Below are 23,960 nucleotides of genomic sequence, written 5' to 3' on the forward strand. Positions count from 1 at the left end.
TTTAGATGGTACTAATGCCTTTTTTGGTTGCATAGTACTTTGTCATGAATTTGCTTCTTTCTTCACATTGTTAGCTATGTTTACCCCCCCCATTCTGTCACTTCAAGTATGAGTTTTTGTCTATTCCCTTTCAGCATGCCAAAAAACAGCTTTTGAACTGTACATGAGGAGTACCTAGCTTACTGAACTTGGTTTTCATAGTAATCACATATTCATGCATCAGTTTCCAGGTACACTATTGCTGTTGAATGTATTTAACATTGTTTTCTGTTGTCAGGTATCAATGACCAGGGCCTATACAGAGTGGTGGGTGTCAGCTCCAAGGTTCAGAAGCTTCTCTTACTAATGATTGGTGAGATATAATCTTTCCTTGCGATTCCTTTCCTTTTCATGCGCTCTGGAAATGTATTGGCATTAGAATGGTGCTGGTAAGAGCTGAATAAAGTTGGGAGTACAGGTTTCATTTGTATGCTACTGTTGTTTCACTGTGATATTAGGTCGCCCCTAGTTAGTGGAATGTGGTAGAGTAAGACAGTGACAGACAATAAGCCTATGAGTCAGCCTATCAAAACCAGACTCCCGTCCCACTATCCGCAGTGCAACAGGTGCCAGAATGTATCCTAGCCTCATTGGCATTCAGTTTTATATCCCCCAGACAGCCAGACAGGGTCCCTCCTGTCCGTGTCCTTGCACTTTCTGGCTTTTGGTTCATTAACGCACAGCTAGAAATCAGACTGCCTCTCATCTGCTTGTGGCTGGCTCACTCACTCAGTTGCTTTCCTCTATCTCCTTTTTACCTCTCACTTCTCTTGAATCCCTTTCACTCACCACCTTTTCTATGGAGCTTGTCCTCTGTCCTTTCCTTTACTCCTTGTCTGCTCTCTGGTTTCCTGCCGTCTCCAGCAGACACCAGCTCACTTTCAGCTCTGTGTTCAGAATGACAACAAACCCAGGCAGCCGCCAGCCTGTCTCAGCTTCCTAAACCCTTCCAGCCTCCCAACCTGCCGACTCATGCTGTAGACCCCATTAACACTCTGATGTGGCACTCTAAGAAGTTTCTTTTTGGCCTGGTTATGGTACAAGAAGCATCTGTCTGTTGTCTGGACATACCACACATAATTTTGAGTGAAGGGAAAATGCAGATTTGACTTGCAAAAAAACTTCATGATGTGTTTGTATAACAAATTGCAAATATTGTATTACTTAAGTGCATACAATGTAGAGGATTTTTTCATTAAGCTGTCCTGAGCGTCACTATATTTTATGTGCATTATAGTGGTAGTACTACTTCTACACATACACAAACACATGCACAAACAACATGTATATGCATACAACGGTGCATGGTGTGTGGGTGAAGCAGCTCTAAACCCTGAAGAAAGACTTACGATCCTCCCACTCCTCCTTCTTTTCATCTCTCACCCACTGACATGGCCAGGGTCCAATCAGGGAGGACAGAGTGATAGAAAACGAGTCTTCCATTATGTTACAGTAGAAAAAGAGAGAGAGAGAGCGGCATCTATTAAATATCGAGCAACAATATCTCAGGGAGAATACTGTACAAACCCTAGCTCACTGATGAGGCGAGAGTGCAACATAAGTGAGCGCCGTCCTTTCACTTGATGTCCGTGACCTCTGCCTGTTGTCTGGAGCAGGGGAGTGTGTGGTGCTGCTTTGCCATATGGCTATTGTAGTTGCTGAGATGCAGTTCTTAGTCCCATAGATGTAGCTGCGTAGTGAAGCAAGTTTGAAGAACGGTGTGAGATATTTCCAAAGAAATATGCAATCAGTGATTTTTCATGTTTTAAGAGAAAGATGGGGGGGAATAAGGAAGAAAAAAGGCCTTTGAACTTGCTGCTGCTTTGTGATAAGCAGTTCTGTAGCCCATGCTACTCCAAGAGTCTGTACTACAATTCTGTTTTTGCCTAACTGACCCAACCAAAGTCTCTAATCAAAGGCCTGTTTATGCTAGGCCACACTACAGAACCTGTGTGGACCCCATCAATCACACACACACACATGCATACACACACACATGCACACATACCTTTGGCTGCAAACTCTCCACAAAAACATTTGCTTTCAGAAGTTGATATTGGACAGGCCATTTTGTGGAAAGAGCGGGCAGAGAAACACGCAGTTCTCCTGGCTGTAGTATATAGATGAAATCAAATAAATAAATTGCCCAGTAACAGAGCAGCTACCACCCACGAAGCCAAAGGCTCTCTGGTGACCTGGGCCCTGTGCCTGTGTCTGACTCAAGCACTTCACTGACACGCACACATACGTACGCATTGTGCTTCCACATCCTCTGTAACTCATCAGAGGTTACTTAAGGTGTGACTAAACTCCCCTTCATTTCCACCACAACACAGCCCCGGAGTCCCGGTGGAGCCAGTACAGTAGTAAGGGATTAATTAAACTTGTAATGAGTATAGAACCAGCAGCCCTCTACAGAAACTGTAACTTCCTTCCATATCCACTGGGGCTAGACTCGACCCCTAAGGCTAGTAGCAATGCTTTTATCCTCACATGGCTAATTACAAGTTATTTATATTTTAGCATATTTGGACTTTCTAAGCTTCCCATAAAATCATACAAAGTTGTTGTCTACACTTGCGTAATGTAAAAAGAATAATTAGTTGGTGCTCTGTGTTATTTTGCATTCAGTGAATTTTCTACTCAGCCTTTGTTGCATGATTGTAATTCATGCAGATGAGAAGAGCAATGAAGTGGATCTGTCTACCTGTGAGGATTGGGACATTAAAACAATAACGAGTGCACTGAAGCTGTATCTGAGGTAAGGATCAATGTGATGAAATGTGAAGAAAGACAAAAGCACACACACAGATACACAGACACCTTTTAAACCATCCATCCCTACCCAATTAGCATTGATGATGTCAATATTGTACAGTTAATGTGATTGCTTGTCTTAGCATTCAAATAGAGTATGGGACTTGACTTGGGTCCACTGCATGCGGACTAGTCCAGAGACAACCATGCCTTTTGCATTTGGATACATAATTGATGCATCATATAAACTGTCCAACTTTATTATTCAGAGCTGTTGTGTGTTCTAAGCAAATCCAATTCTGACCTAAGACACCCTCTGTAGTTAATAGAGGAATTTCTTCATATATCTCTCTCTCTTGCTCTCTCTCTCTCTCTCTATCACTCTCTTGATGAATATGGCAGAGCTTCTCTGTTGACTTGCATATGGAAACATTTCATCCATCGTAGGCTGCCTGTCTTTTATGAAATGGCTACAGTGTTAATTAGGCAAAGTGTCTCTGCCAGGTGGTTTTCCTTAGGAACTCGAGCCTTGTGAGGTCGCATTTCTAACAGTATGCCTGTTCCACATTTTCACTAACTCCTTCCAGGTTGATAGATACTTACTGTGGGTGAAGTTCAGAGATTAGATATTTAGTTTGGCTACCAGAAGCTGAAGCAATTGTATTTAAATAACATTTTTTTTTTTTTTAAACATGTGTTGTTTGTGGCAAATTGACTTGGCTTTGCTTACTTGGATTAAAGCAAAGTTGTATTTACTTGAATACAAGCTCAGAATCTGCCTGTTTTCCTTGCAAACACAATAAGTGTATTTATAAGAAACTAATGAGCCATATTTGCATTTATTTTACACTCTACATGTTTCAACACTGAATTTCTGCCTCATTCAGTAGTGCCATACACTGTATAAATTTGTGTTCAATCATTAACCCCACTTTTTTATTTTGATTTATACACTCTTCAAGTTACACCATCAGAATATTTATTATCATTATTTTCTATGCTGTGAGATGTTATCAGCAGGAACTTAAACAGATTCAAAGTGCATATTAAAAAAACTAAATGTTAATTATGATCCAAATCTGTCACTCATATTTGCAGTAATTAAATCTTTTTTTTATTCTCCCATGTTGCTTTAAAGTGGTCAGCGCAGTGTAAAAGCATGGGAACTAGACTGGTATCCATCAGCAAGTATTCTGATTGGGATGATGGGGACAAGGGCTGCTCAAAGGGGTCAAGACTGTGTTGTGATTGGCTGGTTTGAAGCTCTGACCCTTTACAGGAAGCGGTTTGATGTTATGAGCTGTGGGTCATGGGACTTTGTCACACTCAGAGGCCTCTCTGTTTCAACTCCCAAAGTAAAGGATAGCTTGATTTTGTGTAGTCAAGCAATACTTACCATATCCATTTAATACTTTTTAAACATGGTTTAAGCTAAGCCAACATATGGTATACAGTTAGGCTATATTATTATGCTATAATACACCATGCTGAGTCCTACCCTGACTTGTCTTTTGGTTTCTCTCTGGCCTGCTGGAGCGAAGCGGGGTCAGTCTCCTCCTCAGTTTCCTCCTCCTCTGAGGCTAAGTACCCTTGGCCAGGGGCCAGCTGCAGTGTGAAAGTACCTTCAGATGAACTTGGTTATCTCAATGTGCACGCCATCTAATTCCATCCCCTGGCCTGGCCACATTAATCATTGCTGTGTGCAGACCCTATAAAACAGTGTGCCGTCTATTTCTGTCCCCCCTTGCTCACTTTAACTCTCCTTCTCCACCTCCACCCCCTTCTCTCTTTTGCTCTCTGCCTTTCTGAAGGAGCCTTCCTGAGCCTTTGATGACCTATGGACTTTACAAAGAGTTCATCAGTCCTGCAAGTAAGTTTTCCCATCTCTACACTTGCCGCCAACAATTAATTTGAGTGCAGACCATCCGCAAACAAAGGTGTAAAAATGTATTTATGAAATGGATATTTCATCACATTAAATAATTTGAGTCCAGTGGTTTATGTTTGATCAAGGAGTTATTGAAATCATGCATTCAGGACAAGCAAATGAAGTTCATAACAATAAAAGTGCACCTGAATTATTTTTACCAACTCGGCTTTTTATGGAAAATAGATGATCGCGGGCATGCGTTGTAAGTAAAACATTTATAGTCTGAAAAGTATGGGTCTGTTTGTCTCTTAAATGTTAATTTTTTTAAATTTATCTACGACCTTCCCCATCTTTAGTCTGTTAAATACACAACAGAAGTCTCTGGAAGACCATAATCTTTACTACTATATATGAATATATTAATTAATATTTTTTTCAGAAATTTCACTTTCTCTCTGTGCACCCACTGATGTATGTGTGGTAATAAATCCTACCATCTGAGGACAGTCTTGTCCTGTTTTTCAGGAGGACTATGAATATATCAGTAGTGGACTTCTAAGCTGTCTGCAAGTACAGTTGACCCACAGCAGCTGACCATAGAGCCTTTCAGCTGACTTTGGTTGAGATGTCCTTTTTGACACTTTTGCCAGTTTTATAACACTGTTGTGTTTGACATTTATCAACCGTGCAAGAAGCCTCGCTGATCTTGCTGTCTGTCTTAGAGTAATTACTCACCTCTGTTTAAACATGCTGCTTAAAACATGTGACCAACCAAGCCATTAAAGGTTAAAGCTAAGAGGTTTAAAATGATAGACGCTATAATTTACACGCCCTCAAATGGTCCACTGACCTTGAACAGCAAAAAGACACAACATTTTTCGCCCACATAACATTACTTATATATGAAATGTTTTCAAAGCAAGCCAAACTTGAATCTTATTACAACAAGTGCTATAATTGGATCAGGTTGACATTTTTATCAGGCGCTCGCAATGCCCTCATAACGAGGGGGAAAAAAATGGATTAGCAATGAATATTTTTTGATGGATGACAGCATCCATAAGAAGCTTTTTCCATGTTTAAATCCTCCTCGTTCCCATAGTAATGGTATTGTGGTGTGTGAGTGAGTGTGTGTGTGTGTGTGTGTGTGTGTGTGGGCGGTCAGATGCCCATGTGTGAGGAAATGTTTAAGAGATGATCTTGGGGGTTTTAACACAACCCTTTTATACGGTAGCGTCAGTAACATAAAGCTATCTCCACAACCAGCATAGTGGTCCCTGCTGCCAAATTCCAGGAGGCTTGAGACCATATATCACCATCACACCTCTTCCTCACTTATTCAAACTGGAATGTATCATCCTCTAATGGTTAACCCCTTACATTTGTGGGTTATAGCCCCTGATGAATGTACCCCAATAGGCCCAGACTGTACATCAATTTGCTAATTTTTCATATCCCAGCATGTAACTCATTATTGGGACTTGCAAAGTGAAATGCTGGGAAGACCCACTCTTTGCACCTTCAGTTGGTGTTTCTATACCTCGTACTGTGATTCCCAGTTAAGCCATAACGACCAGCCATAGAGTAGAACATGGCTCAAATCAATGATGCGCTGTGTCTACTGTACGGTCAGATTAACAAGGGAAAACTTTCAATTTACTGTGCTAATGCTGTACAGTATTCAATCGCAGCTGTGTTGGCTTCTCGCCACCTGAGGAACGCAGAGAAAAACATGTAGTTTGACGCAAGTGCATTGCTGCTTCTGCGTTTGAACAGAGGGTGGTAGTCCAGAGTCTCGTATCCAAGCCATCCACTGCCTGGTCCACAAACTGCCAGAGAGGAATCGACAAGTCCTGGGGCTGCTTATGAAGCATCTGGCCAAGTGAGTGTTCATAGTTCCTTGGTCATAGTTCATCAAATCTCCACCCCCTCCCTCTCTCAGTTCTCTCTTTCTGTTCTTCCTGTCTGTCTCTTCATTCTCACTCCACATGCTTTCTCTCTCTCCCTCACTCCCACTCTCTTCACTCCCCCTTCCCTGCTGTCACTCCATCTCTTCTCTGTCTACTCAATGACTGCTGGGTAAGAAAATTGATGCCGCTAGCATCATAACTTTTTTGCCTTTTCTGAGGTCATTCTAGCATAGTATTTAAAGTTGTTGAGGCAGGACTGTCTAGCCTACCTTACCTGTTCAGCATGCCGTTCCACAGCCCACCAGTGAAGTGAAATGAATTGGACCACTCAAATTAAGCCCTCTCTCGAGATTACCCTATTCACCCCTGAATGGACCACTATTGTGCATCCCTCCATTTGAGAGATTAGATAGGAAGAGAGATTTAAGAAATAATGTTAGCTAACATTACAAGGTTTTACCTCAGCAAGCTTTTTATAAACTAAATACGAGCAAATTGAAGATAAGTAAATAATCCCTCTTCCCTGAGGTAGTCAAAGTCTGGTGGATCTTATTTCATAGAAACCTGCTGCAGAACCAGGCTCTGGTAAAAAGGCAGTGCTATTGAAATTGAATTTGGATTATCCAGCGTGAAATTCTCCAGACTGGAGAGACTCATATTTTTCTGAAGTTGGCGTGTGTGCCTGTCCTGCAGGGGAAGGAAGCAAAGCCAGAATTTCACACTCCTATCTGAAATGGTTTCAGAGATGTTATAAATGTGAGTTGTCACCAGTGTTTTTGTCTTCAAAGGCATCCTTTGAAGCTATTTAAACTGTCTCTCTGCAGATGGAGTGCATATCATCATATTTTGAGTGTGAAATCTCTTCACCTGTCTGTGTAACTTTTACTTCAAATTAAGTTTTTTCCACTTTTTTGACCTCATAAGTTTAAATTACTGCACTGTGTGTGTGTCCCAATTTGAAAATAGAGATAGAAGACATTTAATCAAATACAGATCCTGGAAAGACCACGTCTAAATGTCATCTCATGAGGTGGAAGGACCCTCACCTCTTTGTGTTTCAGCGTCATTAAACTGATCACATTTATATTTTCTCAGAAGAGCCACTGTCAGAAGCATTCCAGAAATTCCATATGAATGGCAATTGCATTTTACAGTACAAAACTGTTTTGCTCCCATAATGTACTCTTAGAGGTGTGCGTGTGTAACTTAAAAGTCAGGAGTACAAGTGCAGCTTTCAGCTTTGATTGAATATGCGTTCTGTTCAGTTGTAGGAAACTTGGGAATCACATGCAGGAAAATATACAGGCCTAACAACTTTCCAAGATGTATTTTATCCACAAAACTTAATATTAGGATTTAAGAGTATTGGGTATGATTTGCAACAGCTTACACATGTTGCCAAACATAAGAATTCTGTTTCAAAAAGAGTTTTCAGCAAGAATTTTCCAACAGCTGTGTACAAGGAAAATTGTTATAAAGAGTTGAGGCAAAGAGTTAAATATTAGCAGTTTTCAGTTCCTTTGTAACCTAACTGACTCAAAAAAAATCAGTGTCATCATCAAGAAAACAGTCTCTTCTAAATGAGACAAACTAATCAACTGTCAACACACACACACAGATCAAGGAAAGGTTCAAAGTAATCTGTCAAGATCTTAACATCTCATCATTGTTGAATCATTTAGGATGTTTGTTTTGTTTTGCTTATTGTAAAAGAATATAGGAAGGAACACAGGTATATGTCTAGGATCTATAAAGCAGTAGCCAAGCCAAGTTGGCATTTGCCACTGGGCTTTATTTTATCCAATTTTCTCTTAAATGATCAATTGTCCCATTTTAGACTATAACCAGCCCATCAAGGGAGGCTTAGGTTAGGTTGTTTCATGCTTTAATAAAAACTGTTATTCGGTATGAAACAATATGTTCCGCTGTTGTTGTTGATAACATTTCCATATTGAACTGATAAGTTTATTATGCTACATTTCTTAATTTCAATCAATATCCTGATATGGCAGCTGCTATCAACTTAGCATATTGGTGCTAATTAGCCAAAATGTTTGACCTCCTCAGTCAACCACAACTCATTACATTATAGATTGGAGTTTTGGTTTGACTATAATGCAGCACAAGAATTATTTTTTTCTTTGCAAGTCAATTCAAAGTCATGAGATAATACTTTCTCCCCAGAAAGACCAATTTAGAATAAATTTAAGTTTCTGTGAATCAGGTCATCGTCGGGTGAAAAATTACTGAATATGAAAGTTTTATACAAGAGGTTAGTGTTCAGGTGCAATCTGCAGTGCTGCTAAACTGAAGCTAGTGGTAATAATCGCTGATGGTGTTGCCGATGTGTAACACAGGGTAAACAGGGCTAATTGGTGTCAGGAAGCAGACACCAATTATTACCAAACACCTTGCTTAAATGTGAACCATATGAATGCTATACATAGCATTTGCATTCAGTATCTCAAGTCCATAGCAAATTTCCCCAGCGCTGCCATCATCGCAGGATCAGGGGCATCACAGCATTGCAAAGCTTTCCTTATTAAAAACCCATGACATGATCAGAAACATTATACTGTGGGCTGTAGCATGAAAGGAGTTTGGTTTGGTCCGAGTAGATTGTGTATGATTTGTGATAGTGTCTTCATCTTCCTCAGTGTGGCAGCCCACAGTAAGCAGAACCTGATGACTGTGGCCAACCTGGGTGTGGTGTTTGGCCCCACACTAATGAGGCCACAGGAGGAGACCGTCGCTGCCATCATGGACCTTAAGTTCCAGAACATTGTGGTGGAGATCCTCATTGAGCAGCATGAGAAGGTAACAGGCTGGGATTTAATAAATGTGCACTATGGTATCTACAGTACAGTCCAAACTAATACCCTTGAAACTGAATACTGTCTGAAAACTGGAAGTATTTACCCACAACATTGTATCTTCCAGTGGAACTAAGCAATTACTGTCATGTCTATAAAAATGGAAAAAGCCTTTCCATTTTATTATTAATTTCTATCAAAGTTATTGCCTGTCGAGTCCCCGGACAGCATTTAGCCTTGTATCTCACCCTCCCCAAATGTCTGTTGTTGAGACTGGAAAGGGTGTAATGGGAACAGTGTAACTTGACAACATTAGACAAACCTTTACTGCATTGACTGTGCTTATATGATTCTGTCTGTTAGATTCACAGAGGAATGGTGCCTCTGAATTTTCAAGTATTTTGCTTTTGTCAGTGCAACATCTTATTACATGCATTATTATGTTTCCTCTTGACATCAAGAACTATTCACTTAAAGTTACACTACGCAGCTTCATACACTAGTAGCTCCAAATGCCAGCGAGATGTCACTAAATCAGCTGACGTGACGTCAGTAAACTGCACACAGCACATTTGTGTTTGCCAACCCAGCTGGTCTGTAATCGCATTATAACAAAGGGCAGAGAGAGGCAAAAGGTCCCGCCTTTTCTGGACAGGGCACTTGCTCACTACTGTTTAGGAGAGAGGTTTGTATTTTGCTCCTAAGTTTCGATTTGTCACTTCCTGTGGGCAAAGAAGTTTCCATACCTGACACCAGAATTTACGGGTTTTCAAATAGGTTTTCAATTAGGGGGAATGGGACGCTCTTCTCTAGTGCAGCTCCACTTTGTGATTTACGCTGCTAAGACTGGTGTATGTTTATAGACAAATCTTGTCTCGTGCAGCTTTAAGTTGGTGTCTCACCATTTGTGGACTTTTCACAAGTGGTCTGGCTAATACAGATCTGGGGACTCAAGAATATTACTCACTATTTGCAAAGATTTTGACCTAAGTGAAACTGATAGACGTCGGATAAGAAAGGTATTTCAAAGAGTTTTGTGGCTTGGACCTGTGGGTGCTGTATTTATTTCTTGTTCTACAAAATTGTGAGCAGATAAAGGCCCTCAGATAGTGAGATGTTTACTGCATTTCACTTAAACCCCCGGGGCAGCATGCCTTTTACCCAAAGGAGTTTAAAAGCAGTCTGTTCTCTGGAAATCTGGCCAATAGGGGGAGCCCCGAGTGCTCACACCAGGATTAAATACACAGTATTCTCCTCATTTTCAGTAGGTTGATTATACTGTAGATATACATTTTATTATATCTGGGAGGTCCTTTGCCTGCCCAAATACATTTATTTTGGTTATGAGTCGTTTTTTAACCTGTAGTTCATGGGATCATGTAATCTCCCCAGAATGTCATTAATCGGTGTCAATCCTTGAAGGGGGTTAATTCTCCGTGTCAAAAGAGAAAAAGGTTTGAGATTAGTTTTCTAATCTCTGTTTGGAGCAGCACTGCACTCTGCATAGAATCAGATGAAACCAGGAGCTTTTAGTGATTTTTTTTTTTTTTTTTTTTTTTTTGCCCAGCCTCATTAAATGGCAGATGATGTGTTGCTGAATAATGTCTCCCTCCCTGCTCACAAATCTAAAATGGGGAGTGAGAGAATACAGAGGCCTGGTGAAAACCATCAGGTTATACAAATGTGATAAAACAACACTAGGAGCGCATGGAATACTGCTACTTTCTGATATTACCCAGAGGTATCCGACACCGTCCAGGTGATAAAGGATGTAGCGTTAGAATGCAGCAGGAGCTTTTTGCAAAGTACAACGTGTTAGAGCGGGGGAAAAGTTGAGCAGACAGACAGGCATTAACTTCCCTCCCAGCTGAGTCCCACTCCAGACTGTTGATACCCCCAGATGCCAACAGCAGACTGTGTTTTACATTCACCTCCATCTGCAGCGGGAGAGAGGCGAGAGAGAGAGAGAGAGAGAGAGGCAGCAACTCTCAGCCGTATCAGATTTCTCACTTTCTCTATCTGCCTTTCTCCTCCAAACTTTCCCTCTCATGCCTCCTCTCCATGTCTGTCTCTCTCTCTCTCTCTCTCTCTCTCTCTCTCTCTCTCTCTCTCTCTCTCCCTCTCTCTCTCACACACACACACTTTCTCTCACACTTTCTCTCTCCCTCCTTCCCTATCTCCCTCTTCTGTGATCCTTTCTGAGGCTCTGCTGAGACTTCCTCTCCTCTGCAGCCCTATTCTCTTTTAACTCCACATCTGAAGTTTATATGTAAACACAGGCCCGGTGTAAACAAGCAGCGCCAGTTGGCCAGCCCTCTTCAAGTCCATACCCTGTTTATTTTACCCTCCACTCTTTCAGAGAGTGGGTCAGATGCTCTGAGACATGTTCGCCTTAACCCAGACCCATATTCCTAGACGGGATGTGGTCTTGTCACATCTGTGGGGCTTTTCTTGTTTATCTGGCATGAGGAAAATCTTTTGTCGTGCAAATTTAAGAGTGTCCAATCAACGAGCGGCTCAGCTCTCCCTAAGGACGCATGCTGTGGCTGTAAATGGCCTTTTCCATTCAACTAGCACTATATAAAGCCTTTGAATTTCAAAGCCTGCTCACTAAGTGAGGTCAGGTGAGGACATGCTGCTGCTCAATAATCTTTGAGTATCTGCACTATACTTTTGGTCTTGGTAGAGACACTCACTCGCATTGTGCATTCAGATCTTTGCAGATGCCCCCGAGTCATGCCCTCTTTCACCTGCTGCCCCAGTCTTCTCTGCTCCCACAAGACAGTCCAAGAAGCTGAGTCGCCAGAACCGTCCCCTGGCTGTCTACAATCCACAAGCCCTCGACATTCAGACCGGTAAGAGACATGCACATGTACACCTGTACAGTTTGACAACCCAATTTTTGGCTATATTGACATAGTGACATGCAAATGGAAAATAAGCATTTTGGAGCATACTTCCATCATAACTCACAGTACAGTCTGATTTTCTCCAGTTTTTACAAACGCATGTAACCAAACCTTTTAAAGCCTCAAAATACAAGTAAAATATACATTTAGCTATCCAATACTGTCCTTGTCAGCCCTTGTATCAAAAAAAGATGGTAACTTAGAGAGTGATTTTCTTTTCTTTTTTCTTTTTCCCAAGCACTATGGAAACAAAAGGGATGCCATACTGCAGTTATGGACTTTAAATGCAGTGTCTGAATTAAACATGTTTGTCCTAGTTTTTAATATTTTCTCTGCACGTGCCCCTCTCGATATTATTGTGAACTGTGTCTATGTCTACTAAGTCTACTGGACCATGTTGGACTGAGTTCAGGATTTTTGTACAGTTGTTGTTAATCAATTTGGAGTGTGTTCCTAACACATATGAAAAAAATAACAATAAGCTTAGCAATAAAATAGTTGTGCTGTACGGTAATTTAGTCTGGTCCCCATTTTCTACTTTAGAATGCTTAAAACTGACTTCAGTGTCCAGGCGTTAAGTTTTCAAAGTCGTTGATGACATGGGAAGACAGTGGTAGAGGTGCATTGGCACTCCTGTGCATCAGGTGAGCTGGTCACCTGACCTGGTGGCCTCAACACTCCAGCTCCAGCAATGTCTGCCCCCGGGCCACTCAAATCCCTTCCCCTCACAATACCAAAGGAGGCTAAATCTGCTTACCAGATTGCCTCCCTTTATATCGCGCCAGCTTTTACCGTGGGGTATTTTAATATCTGGGATGAAAGGCGTAATCCTTTTTTTTTAACCTTTGTGTCTTGTATATGGGTTTCGGATAATGGATTTAAAGTAAGTTGTCTCAGCATTCAGAGGGTGAAAACGAGTTTAAGGATGATGAAGAGGGAAAGAGAAGAGTGTTTATGAATTTGTGTGACTGCATCTGCATATGCGTGCGTGTTTGTGTGTGTGTGTGTGTGGTCTAATATCACTCCAGACGTAACAACATACCTTGAGTAGGACCACTTGAAAGGGAAGTGTATTAACATACAGTATTTGTGCTGGGAAGCTTTCCAACAGGTATAGGATTTCTGAGGACAGTGCACTTTGGTGTGCCAGAAACATCATATTTTTCAGTAAGAGATGATTACAGATCAGCTATGTTTGACATGGATTTAATTGAAATTTCAAATGTGCTCAAGGATGCAGCTGAATTCTTATTTTTGCCAAAACCAGAGGGATCAGAACAAAGCATTAACAATGTTGGCAGTGGCTTACTATTGAAAGATAGGCCTGCTTGGCTTTCAAGAAAACAAATCCCCATCTCATCAGCATGGCAATAGATGTGACAGAGGGCTTTGGTAATGCATTTTTTTTCATCAGTCCTATATTTAGCATTTTGGATGTATTTGGTCCAGTAAACAAACCAGACTTTGCTCCATTAGGTTAGCTTCTCTTGTTTTGGTTACTTGCCTGTTTGAATACATTAGCTGATTAGTGTAAACATCGCATAGTCATGGTGGCTGTTAAACTGTTTTAATTCCTGCTTCATCCCCATGTTACAACTGGAATTGTAATAATGGCTTATTAACGTAATAAACCATTAATGTAATAAAAATTTACCAGCTAATAGTGTAATAATCCTATTGACATAATAGTTTTCTCATTAATGTAATAAATGTTACCTCCTGTTAATATAATAACTTTTTTCCTGTTAACATAATTACATAGGTTTCATTAAATTAACAAGAAGGTAAAAAAAAAATATCAGTTTTCAAAAATGTTATAATTTAACTGATAATGTAATAACAGTCAAAACTCAATACATACATTTTACTATGATGCTACATCTAAAAAAGCTATATGTATGGAAGAGGTCTTTGGTGATTATTGTAATGGCTTATATTGCCAAGCAGAGTGTTTCAGCATTATTCTCAAATCCTCAGCTTATTAGTAATATTCATCCCTTACCTGCTCTACCACACTGAACTTTGCATTTCTACCAGCTGCATTGCCTCAGTGGTGATCTGGTCCATTTAGACTAATGTGATGCTCCCCATGTCCTAATGTACCATGTCCATGTGCTAGAATGGATTGGGGCAACATTAAAGGAATAGTTCACCCAAAAATGAAAATTTGGTCATTATTTACTCACTCTCATGTCAGTTGAAACACTGGTGAGGTTTGTATGTCCACATAACACACAGCTAGTTTGTTAGTGCTGCTCCGTATCAGCCTTCTCCAAAATAACTAGTGACCCAGGTCCTGGTTCTTAAGAGTTCCAAAAAGGGCAAAAAATGACCATAAACTGACAATATTGTTACCTTCCTGTTAATGTAATAAAAACCATTAATGTAATAATTATTATGTTAACAGGACAAAAGTTGTTACATTAACACGAGGTAACATTTATTACATTAATGGGAAATTTATTGCATGAAAAGGATATTGGCTTCAAATTTTTATTACGTTAATGGGAAGTTATTATGTTTACAGTGGTAACATTCCTAACTCCTAACAAACTTACAAATTTGACTTGAGATATTGTTTTTAGAACTCAGACTATCTTCTTGTTTTCAACCAGCAAAGCAACTTCACTGAAGTAGTCATGTCTCTGCAGTCCAGTCAAAACCTGTAGGGTCTGTGCATTTTGAAAGTTTTGGTTAGAACCAGTGAAAATTTCCTCACAGTGTGGTAATTGGCTTTACGGCTTTTTGATCATGTGTCTTAAGGTAGAATGTCTCTGATTTATGGAGGCTGTATAACAAACATTTACTGTTTTTCCTCCACACCCAAGTTCCATTTAACGGAAATGAGTCAACATATCCTCCAACGCCAAGGTCAAATGATGAATAGCATTGATAAGGATCATTGATTGTTGAGACTCCAACTGTGGTAACCAGAGCTAGCAGGCAAATACTATGTTGACATGCTAACACTCAGTTCTCAGTTTTTAATTATTATGACAACTGCCGTAGATGCTTTTAAAATCACAAAAATACCAACATTGACAACACATCCAGCTTTGTTTAACTAAGAAATGATGAATGATTAATGTAAAATGTATAAATATTTGCTGTTTATTTGATAAAACGGCACTTTATGGGCCCCCCCCCCACCCCGATGTGGACTTCTGCTTCCAGTGCTTTGATTTGTGCTTGCTGGGGGAAAAGGAATGGAATCACACAGCCATGTTCAAACAAACTACTTCCTTTTTGAACATTAACAGTTGCTTTAGTGCCTCCCCCATCTCCCAAAAACAGGGTCTTTGCTTGACAGTAAAATTGAAATAAAAAGACTTGCAACTCCCTAGTGTTTCCTAGGTTCCTGCCTCACTACAGAAGTGTACAATTATGAGCAATACAAACTTGAATGTAAATCTCCGCTGGTTTGACAGCAACTTGATTTGAAAAGGTCCTTGTGGATTCAGCACTACCTTATCTAGCAATAAATTATTCAACTATTTTATCAGGCAGCATCAGGCTATGGTCAGTTAATAGAAATCAGCCTATGTTTTTATAGTTAACCAAAATAATTGAAAACACCTGCAATTAACTAAAATTAACAATACCTCTTTCTTTCACCTAAGTGTCAGCAGTGGGAGATTGTTCCAACTCAGCCACAGACGAGACATCAATGGGCAGCAATGAGTCTGTATCGTCCCAGTCGTCCACAGCCTCGGCCTCAGAGACGCCTCCAAAGAAGACTGACCACACCCCGCTCTGCGCCAGCCTCAGCTCAACCAGCGACTCCGGGTGAGTGGTTCACTATACTTTAATCACAAATACATCTGAGACCACGCACCACCCAAAATGTGGGTATTGGTGATTATTTTGTGAAGGGGGTAATTGCTCCATCTTTTCTTCTTTGAGGCAGGAGAAATCTTTATCTGTGTAGCTTACACCACTCCATTCATCTTCGTTATCCAGAGGAGCAAAATTTATAAATTCCTGGAGTTTTACTAGGTCTTTGTCTTTCTAAGCCAAAGGTAGATGCACAACGAACAAAAGTCACAAACAACAAATATTGATCCTTTTAACCTCCTCACATCGACCAAATCCAGTTGCACCAGTCTCACAGTAAGACTTGATCCTACACAGAACACAGTAGCTCAACTATTGAACTGTAAAGGTTGACAGTGACTTCAATTCTCTCTGTGCACAAATATCTATTCCTCACATCATCATGCACTAAGCATGTTTTTAGCTATGACCAGCAGCAGCTATAAGTCACTCTGTGGGTCGGTCAGTTAGCCTGGTAAGACCATCCTGATCACGTGACCTCACATTCTGTTTCGCTCCACGGATCAGTCTGGACTTATAGCCGCCCACATCGATTTCTTGAAATTACACTGTAACCGGGCCAATCAGGGACTGCGTCGTAGTTGATGACGTAACCGGGCCAAACAGGGACTGCGTCGTAGTTGATGACGTAACCGGGCCAATCAGGGACTGCGTCGTAGTTGATGACGTAACCGGGCCAATCAGGGACTGCGTCATAGTTGATGACGTGAAATACAGGCCACTGCTGGCAAAACAGTAATGGTGTCTCCCGAAGCAACGAGCGTTAACGTTAGCGTTAGTAGAGTAAACACAGCCATAAGTGCAGTTATTGCAGAAATAGACTCAATAACAACAATTAAACAAGAACAAGAGTATGCACTAGCGGAGTTTCTCGGCGGAAAATACATTTTTGCCGTTCTTCCGACTGGATTTGAATTTGGATTCGCTGATTGGCTGAAGGAGTTTGTCAAGGCAAGTACTCCCGCCCACTGAAATCGATGTGGGCGGCTAGAAGTCCAGACTGATCCGTGGAGCGAAACAGAATGTGAGGTCACGTGATCAGGATGGTCTTACCAGGCTATCGGTCAGTAGGGTCGGTCTGTAATCCGGGGGTTGGCAAATGATTCAAACAGAGTTTGACTCTTGAACCCAGCAAGCACAGAATGTTTACATTACGCTATTTGACATGGTCAATTTAAAAGATAGCATTGCAGAAAGCATTTTTCCACCAAGTTACTATGAAAAAAGTTACGGCCTACACCAAAATTAATCTTTTGATAACATTGATTGATGTTGCAAACAGTCAAGAATAGGTCTAAATAAAAGATCATTCATTAGGCCTATTTATGAACAACCTTATTAATGACTGCACAATGACGACAATTAAAGGCCGACTTTAGGCTACCACTTATCACAACAGCCCCAGTAAGGTAACCTAGACCAATCTGGTCGCAGTTTATCACAAATTATGCTCTTGTGCAGTAGTGGGGTTGAAACCACCTCTAGCATTTAATCATTTGGAATATATTGCTTGGTTTCTTTGGCATCATTGGTGAATTCCTATCTTGCTAATTATGATTATGCTATCCAACCAACGAGCGTCAATAACTCTTTTCCGTCTTCATTAGATGAAAAATGCTAACAAGTTTGATGCTTTGCCATGCCTCTCTTTGGGTTCTCCTTTAAATCCACCTTGCTGTCTACTCAGTCCTTGGTCCTTTTTGTTGTTTCCAGCCCATGACTTGTCTTGAATGCTGATGTGAGAGATGAATTATTGGGTTATGCTGCAGATGTTTGGCTCTCTGCTGTGTCATGTCTACAGAATCACCTTGAAATAGACTTTCTCATTCAGTGTCCTCCTCTCTTTCTCTGTCAGCTGAAAAGAGCTGTAAAATAACAAATCGGCCAAGACTTGACAGAGGAAAATGTGATCCCTCTCTCACTTTGACCTGTGTGTGTGCGTGCGTGCGTGCGTGTGCGTGCGTGCGTGCGTGCGTGCAAGCGTGTGCGTACGTTCCTACGCATGTGTGCACGTACATGTCGAGCCTTAATTCTAAGTTGCAGCATTAGATGGAACGTGGCTCTGTGTTAACTTACATAACCAATTCCTTTTTTTATCCTTTTTTGTTTTCTTTTTTTTATTTTTGCTCGTGCTTCCCCACATATGTCCCATCATGTTGGAGGACGGAAGGAGCAACCAGGAGGAGGTCGTAAATCTCAGCTCTTATTTGTTTGGGAGACAGGTGGCCGTGCGTTGGCCGTGTAAATCGTATTGACATTGGGGAGATATTCATCTTGTTTACCCTTATAGCTGCGGCCCCTGTCCCTTTATGAAGACTTGTGCCATATGTCACAGGGTGTCGCCCTGGCTTTGTTCACCCATAAATCTTAGCATGTGAGATGGTGGGGACCTGTTAGCACAGCACCTCTCTGGCCTAGAACCCAGGGAATCGGCTTCGGTCCTTGCCAAAAAGAGCGGTAGGGATGGGCAATTGCTAGATTACCTCCAACCACCCTCAGAAATGTGTTATCTGCACTCTGTGGTGTGCTGAAAAGTGCACCTGGAAAACAGCATATTTTAGTCTGCTGCGGAATTTGCCTGGTCATACACAAATGCATCCTAACTCACTATATCATGCAATAACTCTCTGGACTGTAGCATGATTTATCATCTACGCCAGCTTCAATGTCTCGCCTCATTTCTCCACTTCTCTCTAAATTCACTCACTGCTTCTCCCTGTGGCGCTGTTGCCCTAAGTCCTGCCCAATGAGGTTGCATTTTTTTGGCCTCTCCTCCCTCCTTTCCTCTGCCCTACCTCCGTGTCTCTCGCTGGCAGCTGTGGATCATAAAATGGTGGATCCGAGCTTATTTCCTGCCCACCCAAACCAGCGGTCACTGGGCAGGCGGCTTGGCTGTAGACTTGATCCCACTTTCTACTAGAAAGTCTACTGAATCCTCCCGCTACCCCTCTTCCTCTAGTAGAAAAGACGGTTCATAGCCCCTCTCATCCCTGTATTAGCTCCATGCTAGGATCAACGAGGCCTGGATGCTGCAGGGTGAAATTCCTGCAGTAATGGGAACCAGCAGTCCACTTCTATTGATGAATGTCTCTCTGCTACTAGTCTGGCAATGAGTGATAATGAGTGATAACCCCGATGGTCGGCTTAGTATTGACCACAAAAATCCCAAGACCTCCGGCTGTCTTCTCTTAACAACTTTGTTTATAAAGCCACGTTGATCACAGTGTGTCATTATTTGACGTTTGCTAACATTGTTGTTTCATACATTGTTATGATGCATTTCGATTTATTATGACAAATATGTAATATTATGATATGATTGCTTTAAAAATGCCTGTATAACTTGTGATGAACGTTACCAACATCTGGAGAGTGCTTTTTCATGTGGGCCTAACATACAATGCATTTTCGCAGAAGTTCCCATTTACTGTATTTAATCATGTTTACAGAAGAAGCTTAGCTAGGCCTGTGATGGGAAAAACAACGGATGAGCAATTCAAAGCTTGATGCTATTTTTGTTGTAGAGAAGCGGCAAACGATTTCCCTCGGTTTGGCTTAGCTGTAATTGTGAAAGCAATTTTTGGATGAATCCATTTTCCTCTGGTACATTTAACAAGTTTCTAGGGCAGCCATGTGGCATTCAATGATTTTCCCTAACTGTTTATCCTATAATTATTTAGATATCTATTTACTTGACAGATCTTCACAGATCTGGATAATCCCCTTCCAACCGAAATAAGCACTTAGATGAATATTCGGATAATTTTATCTCTGACGTGTGTCTGTGTGTGTGTGTGCGTGTGCGTGTGCGTGTGCATGTGCGTGTGCATGTGTTTGTGTGCGCGGGCGTGCACGTGCATGCACACATTATTTATTTTTTTTGTTTTTTTGTAATTGTGTATGTGAGTGGGTTCACCTGCAGGTGGGTGAAGTGTTGGTGCTCCTGTGCTCTCCCTCCTCTTGGCTGGGGCCCAGGCAGACAGTGGTTGTGCCTGGGCCCAGGTTAATGAGTGGATTTGCTGCACTGCAGCGCGCTGTCCCCCCATGCTGATGTGGAGCAGCTGAGCACCACAGTGGCCCCACACTGCTGCAGAGCTATAAATCACCCACAGCCAGGCCAGGCCCAAACTGAACAGCCACCGGTGGGGATGGACAAGCGCGCTCAGAGGGAGGCAGGGAGAGAGTGGAGGGAGGAAGAGATGCAGAGGGGGAAGTGAAAGAAAGAGGCCAGAACTGTGTGTTCACCTCCACCTACGTACACAGAAGAACCCCTGCCAGGTTCCCCCTAAAGGCCCTCTTTCTCTCCACCACCAATGCCAACCTAACCACTATTCACAACATCCTCTCAACCTCCAGCCCCTCCCCAGCTGCTCCCTCTAATTGCCTTTATTAGCGTCTCTATGGGAGCGGCAGCTAGGAGCAATTTGCTCATTATGTGCTGTATTAGCGCTGGCCCTGGGGCGGGCATGGAACGCAGAGGGATGCCTGGCTCAGACTCCAGCTCTCCTCTGCTCCACTCTGCCTTCATCAGGACCCCTACCTTAGTCCTGTAGGTTGGCTGTAGAATGGTTGGCTGTAGAATGGTTGGCTCAGACGCCATCCAATGTACTTTAACAGCTTAGTCTGATGATAAAAGCGTTGAAGTGATAATGTTTCACATAACATGCTGTAGTTTGCTAACCAGTTAGTAGCCATACATGATGCTAGTGAGACTCATGTTCTACCCCTCCAGAAGTTGAAAGAGGACAGTGGACTTGAGGGAGAATGGAAACTTGACTGTTTATTCAGTGTTTCCGGGTTAGTTCGTTTGTTTGATTTTAACCAGTCGCTCTGTTGGTATTGGAGCTCAAGCGACTTTCCTCTGCTGTCAAAAGTCTGTCATTTTTTCTTTTGGGGTTCATGCATTAGGCACTGGATGGCAGTGTTTGTAATTTTGATACAAGTTATCAAACTTGTGTGCAACCATCACTTCTATACTGTTGCTATTCTATAAATAGGAAATGAGCTTCTGTGGACAGTTCTTGCCCATGTATGAATATTCCTCCAGAATTCAAACATTATGTTTTATTCATGACAGGTTGTGTCTCCTATTCTGAATCTACTCCCTTAGCATTTTATAGGTAAATCCTGTCACTGTGTTGATTTTAGACTGGTATAGAATCTGTTAGTAGTCTGGCCTGTTCGCTTTAGTCTAGACAGGTTGACAGGTTGGGGTTAAGAATTGGTCCAATAAATAAACACGTTAGCCAAGTAGTCTTACTCTTATTTTACCCAATTGGCCTTGAGTTATTGTGGTCAAGCGGCAATAGTTTCGTTTCAAACCATGAAATATGCAATTTGTGGTTTCTTGCAATTCTTTCCTTTTTTTTTACCAGTTTTAATTTCAAAATCACAGAAAACCAGAACAAAATAGCATTTTATGAGTACTTTTTATGTCAATATGGACAACTATCAAGAGAGTAAGTCCTTTTGAAGAGGTCTTGTCCGATGGAGTGGAATTGATTATTTAATTATGGAATCCAGACGGTCGTTTTATTGTATGTTGTGGTACAAATGTGCCGCCTGCACACAGTGGGAACCCCCAAACTGTGAGTCCCCCATGTGTAGCTGCCATACAGTAGGTTGACTCAAGTGTTTCTTCCTATTTATCATGCAGACAGTATCTGATATGTTTCTAGTGCTTCTTCGCTGCATTGTAATATCTTATCAAAACATGAGAGAAGATTTGATTATAATGCACCCAATTTCGCAATCAGATTTAGTTTCACTTGAATTCTGCTTGTGGCAGTACTTGACTGACGACATTACAGTGGAAGCTGAGAGTTGATTTGAGCCTTGACCCTTTTAACTTTGTGACTTTGACCTGATAACTTACTGACTGACCTGACTTATGACTCAAACCACCTCTGCCCAGACCAACCCAATAATCTCTCATTCGCATCTCTCACTTTTTCCACTCATCTTTGTAAGCCCTGGAGGGCAGTATCTTTACAGTATTATGGTTCTTCCTCTGCTGGCATGTGCTAACTTAGGCAGAAACAGATATAGCTTATAATACAATACAGGTTTTGTCATTGACATATCTTTCTGTTTCTGTCAGACAACTGCAGGGCTATAAAAAAGTAATTTGATCAAGGGTCACAAGACTCTAACAGCCCAGAAATTACCGTTAGGCTTGGTTAGCCAGTTAGCATTTTGTGACCTCGATCAAACTCCTTTTCTCAGTCAGGAAACAGAAAGTTATATCAGTGATTAACACCTGTGTTGTGTTATAAGCCATATTGAAACACAGAATAAGTGATCACAGCCAGAGTTAGAGGCGACAGAAAGTTGGCTTCTTAACACTGCTGGCAATGGTGAGAACCGATCTATACCCTGCAGATGTATGCCAACCATGTTTGTGAAAAAGGTCTATTAGCCAAGTGTCTGAGCTCAGTACCCAACACCAGAGAGATGACTTGGACCTTCTCCGTGTTGCAGAGAATCTAGACATTGGAAATATCCTACCACTTATCCTTCCCTGTCACAGCATATGTATTGTAGGTCACAAGGGCAGGCAGACCGTGGCTTCAGTCAATAGACAACACCATGGACTCTGTGGTGATTGGGCTGCAATTTCTTTCTGCAGGGCCGGCACAGCAGCAGCCTCCTGGACCAATTCTGGAGCCTCCGGAGAGATCAAAAATACTGCCACTGCTGTTGCTTCTGATGGAGACAAGCCAGAGGAGAGGTAAGACCGGCTTCTCCCGCTCACTCGGTTGGTTTTTATGATTGCCGTCAACTACTTTTTGCTTCCTTGATTTCTGTATCATTCAGTCATTTACGCTCGTTCATTCAGTCCCGCATTCGGAGACCCTTTCATTTTCTCACTTAGTTTTCATTGACTTGCTCCATAACTTTCTCGCTTGCCCATTTTATCTTGTATGTGCACTCACAGAGTCACCAGCTCCCTCGCTTGTCTAACATCTACTTGGAGTCTTGCTCATCAATATTATCACTCACTCTCACATAGATTCACCCGCTCTCTAATTTAGGCTTCTATTGAGGTAGTTTAATTCAACACAAATATTGGTTGTAGCGGAGGAGCAGCCACCCCTCTCCCCTTTCTGTCAGGTACACACACAGGTGGACTGGATGGGACTCTGTAGACAGTCAGCCCATTACAGTGATCTATTGCTCTGCTACCTCCAGACTAAATGATGAATTCATTTTCAGTGCTTTCAAATGATGCAGAGGAAATTGCAGACAGCCGGGTCATTCTATGGGCAATCCATTAATGTTATTTTCATTTAAATACAAATCCTCTTTCCTCCAAATGCAGTTCCACAAGAATGCGTTCTTTTGAAAATCTGAATTCCAGAACTCAGCTGAAGATTGTTGTATTGACAACTCTGTGACCGCAAACTTTTTCTAGTTTGTATATCTTTTTTCTCCCCTCTCTCTCGAGTGCCCTCATCCTACATTGTTGTTACTCTGCAGAAAGAATATGAAATATTTATCAGGGCATCGTGTGTTGAAGGCAGAGTTTCTACATGGTAATGTTGCTGGCATTCGAGATAACTGTTTGCAATGGCGGGCAAAACAACCTTGCTGTAGAAACACAGTTTTTATTTTTTCGTTTTGGGGAATGGAAAGGCATAAATATGGCTTTTCACTAACCTTTGCAGAGCGATGAATATGGTTTCTTTGACAGCACTCTTTTACATCAAACTTTGATTTAAAATGCAGCTTCAAAGCTCACAAATGTGAATTTAAAAGCCGAGGCGCTGTGGAGAAGGAGTCCCATTCTCCCTCTGTTTGTGTGCAAACCTACTTTAGAATTCCCCCC

The 23,960-nt window shown here is 41.6% G+C and overlaps 1 protein-coding gene across 1 annotated transcript in view; it reads left to right on the top strand.

The window, feature by feature from the left end:
- Nucleotides 1-23,960, top strand: part of arhgap10 (Rho GTPase activating protein 10) — a 49,279-nt gene that overhangs the window by 20,699 nt on the left and 4,620 nt on the right. The window contains exons 14-21 of the mRNA XM_071923396.2: nucleotides 278-352; nucleotides 2,716-2,800; nucleotides 4,608-4,666; nucleotides 6,443-6,548; nucleotides 9,234-9,393; nucleotides 12,103-12,244; nucleotides 15,919-16,084; nucleotides 22,761-22,862. Of these exons, the coding sequence (XP_071779497.1) occupies nucleotides 278-352; nucleotides 2,716-2,800; nucleotides 4,608-4,666; nucleotides 6,443-6,548; nucleotides 9,234-9,393; nucleotides 12,103-12,244; nucleotides 15,919-16,084; nucleotides 22,761-22,862 (895 nt within the window). The remainder of the gene's footprint in view (nucleotides 1-277; nucleotides 353-2,715; nucleotides 2,801-4,607; nucleotides 4,667-6,442; nucleotides 6,549-9,233; nucleotides 9,394-12,102; nucleotides 12,245-15,918; nucleotides 16,085-22,760; nucleotides 22,863-23,960) is intronic.

Source organism: Centroberyx gerrardi, chromosome 3 (assembly GCF_048128805.1).
Source record: "Centroberyx gerrardi isolate f3 chromosome 3, fCenGer3.hap1.cur.20231027, whole genome shotgun sequence".
NCBI classification, from domain to species: domain Eukaryota; kingdom Metazoa; phylum Chordata; class Actinopteri; order Beryciformes; family Berycidae; genus Centroberyx; species Centroberyx gerrardi.